This window comes from Brassica napus, chromosome C9, assembly GCF_020379485.1.
Source record: "Brassica napus cultivar Da-Ae chromosome C9, Da-Ae, whole genome shotgun sequence".
In the NCBI taxonomy this organism is placed as follows: domain Eukaryota; kingdom Viridiplantae; phylum Streptophyta; class Magnoliopsida; order Brassicales; family Brassicaceae; genus Brassica; species Brassica napus.
This window is the reverse complement of record NC_063452.1, coordinates 8,804,839-8,816,933: the sequence shown is the minus strand read 5'-3', so window position 1 is coordinate 8,816,933 and position 12,095 is coordinate 8,804,839. Positions and strand designations below refer to the sequence as shown.

Genomic DNA, 12,095 nt, shown 5'->3' with positions numbered 1-12,095 from the left:
TCCGGATCCGCTCCGAAAATAGGATATCCGGGGTGCCCGGATCCGAATCCGGATAGTAAAATCTTGGATCCGTGCAAACCGAATCCGGATCCGGATATCTTAATTTTTAGGTCCGGATATCCGGATCCGGATCCGTATTTTTATAATACATTAAATTTTTAAATTTTATTAATATTTATATTTGATATATTAATATTTATACATGAATTAATCTTATAATATTATATTTTAGTTTTTACAATATTATAAACATATATAAATATATTTATAAATACTTAATTTATGTATTATATTAAAAAAAAAATAGTATTTTTTGTTAAAAAAATTAGTATTTTTTGTTAAAAAAATTAGTATTTTTGTTAAAAAAATTATTTTTAATTATTTTGACGGATCCGGATCCGGATCCGGATATCCGCGGATAATAGAATATCGAGACGGATATCCGAAACCCGGATATCCGGAAACCACGAATCCGGATCCGGATATTTAATCCACGGATCCAACGGATCCGGATCCGGATACCCTAAATTTCCCGGATATCCGGATCCGTCCCAGGGCTAGTAGGAGTATGTGTTTTTATGAATCCATTTAAATATATATGCATGTTTACAGGGCCGGCCATGAGATTCAGGGGGCTGTAGGCAGTTTTTAAAATATTCCAGCTAAAAAAAAAATTTGGTAAATTTAGAGGCCTAAAAAAAAATTTTAAGAGCTTTTTTCTATATAATTTTTTCCAAAATTTTTGAGGGCCTAAAGCTAATGTTTCGTTAGGCTTTGCGCAGGACCGGCCCTGCATTTTTAACATGCTGTTTAATCTTTTCCACATCCTGTCCCCTTCAAAACGCTATAACTTTCCGTTGCTAAGTCACAAAACAAATAAGTGATTTCGAAGGAATCCCCTATATATTAATTGAGAAGCATTTGAAAAATTAGAACCTTAATTTTGTATTAATTAAAAAAAACCTCAAATCCTAGGTGACACTCTAAATGCCTTCTAAATTCTATTTCAGAGAATTCTAGAGCATCTAATATAAAGTATAGTTTAATCTAATGGTGTCACATTATTTTATAATTATATAACACTAGAGAATATTATATTAACCTAAAATATAGGAAGTGTGTATTCTTTCCTTAAATAAAAGCTACGGAATTACCTAATATGATTTACATATATATGACAATTAATGATTATGAATAATAAAGATTTGATAACAATTTTTACATCCTTCTTCATTTTTGTTGAAATTTATATTATTAAAAAAATTAAACAATCACATTAACCATATAATAAAAACAAATTAGATTTTTTCTTATATGTTATATTTTGAATTTTTTAAAATGACTTTAAATTACAAAAATGAGGAAACCTTATATGTTATATATTTTTTTTAAATGACTTTAAAATACAAAAATAAGGACACCTTATATGTTATATTTTTCTTATATGTTAGAATTTTCTTATATGTTATATTTTGAATTTTTTTAAAACGACTTTAAATTACAAAAATGTAAGTTTACCTTAAATAAACGACTAAAAACATTAAAATGACATGTATCAATTCGATGGTTGATTTGAAAGCTTTCAAAACCATATGCAAGATAAAATTCAAAATAATTTAACTGTGGAAACAATACTGTTAACTTTTTTCAAAAATGTGTTCGATGAAAAAAATAAGGTTTTTATGTCATAATTTGTTTAATGTTCACTAGAGAATATTATATTAACCTAAAATATAAGAAGTGTGTATTCTTTCCTTAAATAAAAGTTACAAAATTACCTAATATGATTTACATATATATGACAATTGATGATTATGAATAATAAAGATTTGATAACAATTTTTGCATCCTTCTTTATTTTTGTTTAATTTTATATTTTTTTAAAAAATAAACAATCACAGTAACCATATAATAAAATAAATAGATGTTTTCTTATATGTTATATTTTGAATTTTTTAAAATAATTTTAAATTACAAAAATGAGGAAACCTTATATGTTATATATTTTTTTTAAACGACTTTAAAATACAAAAATGAGGACACCTTATATGTTATATTTTTCTTATATGTTTGATTTTTCTTATATGTTATATTTTGAATTTTTTAAAACGACTTTAAATTACAAAAATGTAAGTTTTTCTTAAGTTTACGACTAAAAACATTAAAATGACATGTATCAGTTCGATGGTTGATTTGAAAGCTTTCAAAACCATATGTAAGATAAAAGTCAAAATAATTCAAATATGAAAACAATACTATTCACTTTTTCAAGAATGTGTTCGAGGGGAAAAATAAGATTTTTATGTCATAATTTGTTTAATGTCCACTAGAGAACATTATATTAACCTAAAATATAAGAAGTGTGTATTCTTTCCCTAAATAAAAGTTACGAAATTACCTAATATTATATACATATATATGACAATTAATGATTATGAATAATAAAGATTTGATAACAATTTTTGCATCCTTCTCCATTTTGTTTAATTTTATATTATTAAAAAAATAAACAATCACATTAACCATATAATAAAAAAATTATATTTTTTCTTATATGTTATATTTTGAATTTTTTAAAATGACTTTAAATTATAAAAATGAGGAAACCTTACATGTTATATTTTTTTAAAAAAAACGAATTTAAAATACAAAAATAAGGACACTTTATATGTTATATTTTCTTATATGTTAGATTTTTTCTTATATGTTATATTTTGAATTTTTTAAAACGACTTTAAATTACAAAAATGTAAGTTTTCCTTAAGTATACGAATAAAAACATTAAAATGACATGTATCAATTCGATGGTTGATTTGAAAGCTTTCAAAACCATATGGAAGATAAAAGTCAAAATAATTCAGCTGTGAAAACAATACTGTTCACTTTTTTCAAGAATGTGTTCGATGGAAAAAATAAGGTTTTTATGTCATAATTTTTAATGTCCAATCCGATCAACCCATGATGTATTAATTATACTTTTGTTCCATTATTTTTAATAAAAATTGATCTGATCCATCGGAAAGAAATTATTTAATAACAACAAAAAATATTTTATATATATAAATAAAATGATCAAATATATAAAAGAAACTATCGATAATATATACAAATAAACTCACCCTGCGCAAGGCGCAGGTCTTATCCTAGTTCAATTATTATACCATAGGCCCGTATTCTCCGCGATGATACGCATAGCTACTAAGAAATAAATTTATTTTAAGTTTCCTATTCCAATCAGTGTAAGAGCTAACATTATTGGTAGGACTTTTTTTTGAATCCTTAGCTTATTTTATTATGTTTTTATGTTAAGAGACAAAGCTTAAAAGACAATCCCAAAAGTATAGATTATTGGTAGGATTTTTGTTGTCTCTTAGTAAATTAATTGTTTATTTGAATGAGTAATGATATATAAAAGATAAGTTTTAAATAAAACATATAACATTAAAATTGAAAACATAATAAAATTACAAAGTTGCAACAAAAAAGAATACAAACTTAATAAATAAAAGCAAACACACATTTTATTCAATTCATAGAAACTTACAAATTATATGTTATTTGGAAGATGTCCAAATTTAGCTCATATATTTTCAATCAAATCATTTTTTAATTGTTGATGGGCTTGTCTATTCCGAACGCTCGCTCGACGATCAATTGTATTGCCGAGATTTGTAGGCATATCGACGGAAAATGTATCATCCACATCTTCTCCTTGTTGAAATTCAAAAACGTCATACTGAGTGAATGATGATCGTTCATCTTCGACAATCATATTATGGAGTATGATACATGCTCTCATAATATTTGCTATTTTGTCTTTATCCCATAGATGGATTTTTGACAACGGCAAATCTAGCTTGAAAGACTCCAAAGGCACGTTCAATATCTTTTCGAACAGCTTCTTGGGTTTTAGCAAATAATGAATTTTTCTCACCTTGTGGTAGTCTGATAGATTGAATAAAAGTAACTTTTTCAGATAAATACCATCCGTGAGATAATAACCCAAATGGTACTCCGTTTCGTTGACATAGAAGTTTACTTGCGGTGCATTTCCGTTAATAATGTCATCAAAAACATGTGATCAATCAAGAATATTAAGATCGTTCATAGTACCTGGAGCTCCAAAAAACGCGTGCCATCTCCAGGGGTCATATGAAGCTACCGCCTCCAACACAATTGTTGGTTTTCCGGTTCCTCGTGAATACATTCCTTTCCAAACGGTCGGGCAATTCTTCCACTCCCAATGCATACAATCGATGCTTTCAATCATCCCTGGAAATCCACGTTCTTCTCCGATATGGAGTAGTCTTTCCAGATCCTCCGGTGTGGGACGTCTTAGGTATTCATCGCCAAACAAGCTGATTACTCCGGCGGTAAAATTGTGCAAACATTTTCGAGCTGTTGTTTCAGCAAGTCGGACATATTCGTTAACTGTATCAGCTCCACCACCATATGCCAATTGTCGAATTGCTGCAGTACATTTTTGTAGGGGTGATAGACTAGACCGTCCGGTTGCATCTTCTGTTGGTTGAAAATACGGTACTTCTGTGGAGAGACGATGCACAATACGCAGGAACAATGATTTTTTCATTCGAAACCCTCGCCGGAATAACTTGGGAGTGTATGTTGGAGTATCGCTAAAGTAATCATTTCAGAGCTTCTGGTGGCCTTCTTCCCGGTTTCTCTCGATAAAAATATGTTTTTTCGCTCTTTTGGTTCTGGAATAAGATCAGGGTTTTCAAAATAATCATCAAATATGGAATCAAATTCATCATCATCATCTTTGTGGTAATGATAATGGGAAGAAGATGCCATTAGAAATTTTTTTAAAAAAAGAGAAGATATGATGAAAGTGAGGAGAAGATGTCTAAAAATGTTTTACGATGTCTTATACTTATAGGCTAAAAGAAGTGTATCTTCTGATACTAGCTTGTGACACTATATTTTGTTTTCATTACTCGTGAGGACATCTTGTGACACTATATTTTGTTTTCATTGGTCACAAGCACGCATGCTCACGAGCACACTTGTATTCTCATGTAACTTTGTTTAGTTTTGCAGAGAAATATTTTTTTTTGGAGGCAAGTGCAATCTAATTGTCATACATTTTTGTAGATCATGATCGTGAATCATGTTTTCATGAATGTGTAGTTTACAAAGAGATCATTTATAATTATAGCCATAATACGATAAGAGTTCATTTATAAATAAAGTCATAAGCCATTACGAGTCATTACAAAGAGTTCAACAAAAAACAGTACAAATCCGATTCATCACAAAAGGCTTGTTCGAAAAAATGATCAATAACGATGATCATTACACCAACAAACTGATCAGTACAAATCAGATTACACATTACTACAGCATCTGGATTCACTTAAAGATGATCACCAAACCTATGAAAACTAAAACGATGATCATTACACCAACAAACTGAAGGCTGGCTGTAGCTATATCGACGGCTCATTTTAACTAAACCTGAAAAAAAACTAATCATATTAGATAGACATCTAATGATCCAGGGAGATAGACAATTTTTTAATAAAAGAGCAACATTCATTTATAAAGTAGAAAGCAGAAATACATAAATAGACGTTCTAAGTTATTCATTAATAAAGATAGACATTTTAAAAGCAAACATGAAGGAAATTCATCACGTTTAAGATAATACAAAGTACTAAACACATAAATTTTAAGACATAGTTCTAACATAGAAACATAGACAAGCTCTAATTCTCAGAAATACTGGGCGAGTAGCTTATTCTTGACAACTTCTTCAGCCTCACTTAGTGGTTATTTCTTGGCTAGGAGTGTGTCTATTATGGCAAGCTTTGACAGTTTCCCCTTCATCATGAGATCCTCCTTCTTCATTTCCTAAATGCTCGTATACTCAGCAAGAGACTTCCCTTGAGCATTATTCCTTTTAGCTTTAGCAGCCTTGATACCTTCAGGACGGATCTCATGATCACCAACAGTGGTGCTTGAAGTTTGTGAACATATCTCTCCAGCTTTTCGCTTTGAACTCCCACTAGTTTTAGGAGTGTTAAGGCTAAGCCATTTCTGCTCATACCTCAACACACACCACGCATGTTCAAGATTAAATTTCGTGTTGTGATCAGAGTAGAAGATGTCATGAGCCACCTTGAGAACATCATTGTCATTCTGACCAGAACTGGTCTGTCTCTCTGTTGCCGCATATGCACCACATAATTTGTTGGTGAAGTTATTGATTTTGTGCCACCTCTGCTTACAATGGAGATGCTCTCTTGGTTCACCACTCTCTCTAGCATGAGGACTTGCTGCATAATATTCACCTACTCGTTTCCAGAAGGTCCCTAATTTTTGTTCATTTCCAGCAACAACATCCTTAGATGTGTTTAGCCACGCACTTATTAGGACCTCGTCATCAGTTGGAGTCCATTTCCTTCTCTCCCTACAGGCCACTGGTGTGTCTTCACGTACATCTGGAGCGTCGGTTTGTTGTGAACTGAAAGGAGGGATTTCTGAGGCTCCAAAGTTTAAAGTAGAAGGATAACTTTCATAAGGAAAGTTCTGACTGTTAAGAAGGCCTACATAACTACGAGACTGACTATATGGATTCCTTGAATCCATATTGATTAGAACAAAGAAAGGAGTATAGAAGAGAAACCGTAGATAAACCGGAGATATATGATACAATGAGGGATGGTTGGGGTTTAATAGGTGAAACTTGAAGAAGCAATAAGTAAGAATAATAAAGACATAATCATAAACTACCAATGTCTAATCAAGAGTTATTACACATTGCACAACCAAAAGGCTATCAAGTAATTAAATTATAAGAGGATTTGGTTTCAAACAAACTAGACTCCAATGACAAAGAACTAACCATAAACATCTCTTCATTCAGACTTGTCAATTTAGTTCACTAACCTTCAATTAAGTTAAAAACGATTTCGTTTGAAACCAACTACAAGAACAAACGTACTAAACAATATACTTTTTCGCAAAAAGGTTACATATGGTATGAGAACACACCATAAAACTCGAAGTGAATCACCACGCATACGTCGTTTTCTAACAAATCTTGTATTCTACCAATCATTTGAAAAATAATGCTATGAGAACACACCATAAATCACCAAGTTACAAAACGAATACTGAGTTACCAAAAATGATAAACCCTATAAACATTGAACTTCTAAACACGAATTCTCAAATCTACAAAGATAACCAAAACACCAAAATCATAAACCAATATGATGACAATTGAAATCAACGAGAAAGCAAGCTAATGAAACTCGAAAAACTACATAAAGATACACCCTTTGTAATTAATTTACAAAAATACACAATTCTTGATACAATATTCCTCAGAAAATGAAAAAGCTAAAGAAAAGAATAAACCTTTGAATGGATTTGCAGAGGAAAATAAAAAAACAGAGACACAGTGCAAAGAGAAGACCCTTACATTTACTCAAACACTGAAATCCATCGAAGATCAATTGTACTCATCAAGAAAATGAATCTAAAAATGGCTTCATCTCTGAAATCCCTAAATCTACCCTAATTTTCAATTAGATTTACTCAAACACCAAGCATAGAATCAGAAACAGATCGGTGAACAATCACAAACAAGAAGCATGCAATTAAATCGTCACAATATAAATTTCCAATCAAACCCAGATACGGAGGACTTATTTTCGACAAATAATTCCTATAAATCTCAAAACGGAGGACAGAGGAGGAACACATACCCGGTTTCGATTGGATTCGGCGGAGAAGGGTTCGATGACAGGAGAGATTGGTGTGGATTGAACGACCAGATGACCGTCTGTTTGAAATTGCCGACGAAAGAGAGAGAATAGGGAGACGATGAGAATGAAGTCGATACCGTAAACTTTACTTTCCCCTACCCCATTCGGTAAACCAGTCGCCTTATGCCACGTGCCCCTTAAGAACATGTTCGAAAAGTTCTTAATTAACCGACGACTCTTCTGTTTTTCCATAATTTTGATTTAAATTTTGGGTGATTATTACTAAGCAACTTCGCTAAGAAGTTCCGATAATGTTGGTCTTATTTACAACTTACTTAAAGGGATCGGTTTGTTTTATCATTTACAAGTTTTAGTTAAAGAAACAGAGTTATTCTTGGGTTCATCCCCTAGGGTGAACCTTTAGGTTCACCAACCAATAGGATTTCATTATTTCAGATTCAATATCTTTTAAAAAAGAAAACAAAATATTATCAAGTTATATTATGTTTTTAAAATAAAATAAAAGTAAAAAAAAATAGTAGTTATAAAAAAAAATTAAAAAAAATATTTTTAACGTCGTCAGCAAAACACTAAACCCTAAATCTTAATCCCTAAACCCTAAATCCTAAACCCTAAACCCTTTGGTAAACCCTAAACCCTTGGATAAATCATAAACTTTAAATAAAAAATACTAAACACTAAAACCCAAAACCCTTAAGTGTTTTAGTGTTTAGTAATTTTGATTTAGAGTTTAGGATTTATCCTAGAGTTCAGGGTTTATCCAAGGGTTTAGGGTTTAAGATTTAGGGTTTAAGGATTAGGATTTAAGGTTTAATGTTTTGCTCACGACGTTAAAAATATTTTTTTTGTAACTACTAGTATTTTTTTTATTTCTTTTTACCTTTTAATTTTAAAAACATAATATAATTTGACAATATTTTGTTTCATTTTTTAAAAGATATCGAATATGAAATAACACAATCCTATTGATCGGTGAACCTAGAGGTTTAACCCTAGCGGTGAACCGAAGAATAAGTCTAAAGAAACCCATGTATTCACCTGAATCACCTCAGTATCTATGTTATTTCCTCTCTGGTTTATATTTTATTTGTCGAATTTACAGTAATTTCGTACTTGCGTAAAATATTATGTTAAGCCAAGCTAGCCAAAACCCAAAAGGTATAGGGGTTCAGTCGATCTTTCTCAGCCGATCAGCTGTGCCCACCCTCAGTGGATACGGATATCAGTTAAGTACTTGGTAGTTGGTATGATAGGTAGGAAGATACGGAATCCGTCTGCTCAATCTGGCCTTCTGCTGCTCACCACTCCCCAAGGTACTTTTGTAATTGTCGTGCAGGCTTAGCTCGTGGCTTTCTGAAGTACATATTAATTTTTTAATGGTTTTTACTGATATTCATTTTCTTTATAACTGCACTGAAAAATCAAGGGAATGACTCTTTTTATTACAAAGAACTTCCCTCAAATACACCACATTTAAAACGTGTGGACTGAATCCGATGTGGCAGTTGAGACAAATATGTTTAGCCCAATCTATATTATTAAAAGAGAAGTACCCATTTGAAAATGTTTTTATTTCATTAATTAAACTCCCTATTTTTTTACTTGTTTTTTCAGTTGCATTTATGAAATATCCTAAAACGAATAAAACTGTCTAATTTATTACTTGTCTTTTCAGTTACATTAATGAAATATGCTTAAATGAATTTAAACTTCCTATTTTATTGTTTGTCTTTTTCGGTTACCTTAATAAAATATCCTTAAATAAATTTGGACATAATGTCATTTAATCAACAAAAAAACTCATGAATTATCCTTACGTGCATAATTTTAATAATGGAAATTTTAAAAAACGTGCATCATTAAAATGTTACATAAAACATGCAGCACTAATATATAACATGCATCAATAAAACAAAATTTTGACTCACACAATTGTACGGATATTATTTTCAGTTGATTAAATTTAAAAATAATTATTTATTCAAAAAATATTTAAGAATGGCTATGTTTTTTAAAATTATATGGTATTATTTGCTCATAACTCATTTGTCATTTGCTAAATTGTTAGAAAGAAAATTTTAGCATAATATAACTCAGTTGTCATTTGCTAAATTTATGGTTTTTATTTATATTTTTTATTATTTAATTATAATATTTTCATTTTATATTCGAAAGATAAATGAATTTTCTTTCAAACAATATTTTTGAAATTTATATATATTTTTTAAAATAATCAATTTAAATTGTTATTATCATTGAATATAATTATTTTTGACATAATTTAAGTTTTCGTTTACATCAAAACTTATCATATTTTAGGATAATTTTAATTTAAAATGTAATTTTCATATTTTTCAAACAAATTCAAAAAAATATTTTTTAAATATTTTGTTATAATTTTTAAAAAAATATTGGATTGCATTTCAAATAAAAAGGTAAATATATTAAAAATTGTCTAATTAAAATATGTAAAATTTAATATAGTTTTAAAGAAATGGTCAAAATAAAAAAAAAATTACACATAAAAAAAATCATGATTTTTGTTAACTGGGTGGATCATTATTTATATGATATCGCACACGAAAGAAAATTTCTGTTTTTACAATTATCTAATTAACTCTATATACTCATTTTTTTATATTTTTTTATATGATATCACACATTCGTAAAAAAATAGATAGTTTAAGATGCAAAAAAATATTTACTTAATAAATATAATATGAACGAATATTACAAATACATCATTTAATAAAATAAATAATTAAAAAATTAAAAATTCATACCCGCGCTGGCGCACAGATCAGGGTCTAGTAGTAAATTAAAATCAAGATTAGCGATACTAGAAAAGGTTAATTTTACATATAGCTAGTAGGACTTGGTAAAATATCTGTAAATTTTGATCCGATTCACTATCCGTTTTGATTCGTACCAAAAAATTCGGATATCCATAACTCTATGAGGCAAAGCAAATACTAATATGTAATATCTATAAGAATCGAAACAAATAATAAATACTAATATTCTTAGGAACATATATCCAATCTGATCCGTTATATGCATATATTTAAAGAATTATATATATATATATATATATATATATATAATGTAAATATTATATTATATATAAGTTTTACAGTTTTTTATTTACCATATTTATTAATTTAGTTATTAGAATTTAAAAAACTTAAATTACTTTTTATCTTTTGTAATAAAATATTATTATTTTATATTAATTTTATATTTTTGAATTTTAATTTATTTTTTAATTTATATATATTTTTACGGATCAAATCAGATATCCGGTTAAAAACCTGGATATCAGGGATACCGAATATCCAGGTGGCTACGGATCGATTGAATCGGATAATTGATTAATCGGACGAAACAGATCGGATCACAAATACCTCCAAAAACTCGGATTTCCGATGCGTGCCCACCCATACCGATAGCTATTCAAAATCCATAACTTTTTCCAAATCGGTATACCCGAATTTTTGTATAAAAATACTTATTTTATATATATAATACTTTATTATGCCTTCTATCTAAAGACGTAATCGTAAAACCAGGAAACGCGACATAGATCTGCAACTTTCACAAAAAATAAAATCAAGTAATGGTGGTTTAATGATATGCGGACTTTGGGTTGATAATCAACCTGAGTTCGAAGATACTCCACTACAATATATCATGTAGCCACGCAAATATAAGCAGAGTCGGACCTAAGATTTCAAGGGTCCTATTCAATTTATTTTTATGAGTTACATGATAATCGTACAAATATTACAAAAAAAATATTTATTTAAAGAATCATTATAATAATAATTATTATTATTATTTAAGAAATACATATATATTAGTGAGTACTGTTCATTTGAACAAAATTTTAGCATGAATTGCTTCTTATTTTTTTTAACAAATTGCTAAATGATTTCTTAAAAAAAAGAATTAGAAGTTAGTTATAAGTTTGGATGACCTAGAAAAATTATTTAATTTATACTCAATTTATTCATAGTTAAATCATAATAACATAAGTTTATGTATCATTTCGTTATGATTTGCAAACTATTTTTCATCAACTTCTTATATAATAATAATATGCATATATATATAAATAATTTTTTTAAAGAGGGGCTCCTAACAAGTGGGGGCCTCGTTCAAATGTTTCACTTCAACGTGTACAAGCCTTCTCTGGATATAAGTTTATTGTTTATTGCTCATTTGAATATTCAAAGAAAAAGTACATAGGAATTAGTATGGCCCTTCTGTAAACGGGAATATCTGCGGATTAATTAAATATAATGTATGAGTTATTACTATATTCTAAAATGTTTACCA

The 12,095-nt window shown here is 29.1% G+C and overlaps 1 protein-coding gene across 1 annotated transcript; it reads right to left on the bottom strand.

Annotated features, from left to right (window-relative positions):
- Window positions 1–5,874: 5,874 nt before the first annotated feature.
- On the bottom strand, window positions 5,875–6,612 carry LOC106355070 (glutathione S-transferase T2-like). Its single transcript, XM_013795085.2, has one exon. The coding sequence runs from the start codon at window positions 6,610–6,612 to the stop codon at window positions 5,875–5,877; it is 738 nt and encodes a 245-aa protein (XP_013650539.2).
- Window positions 6,613–12,095: the final 5,483 nt, after the last annotated feature.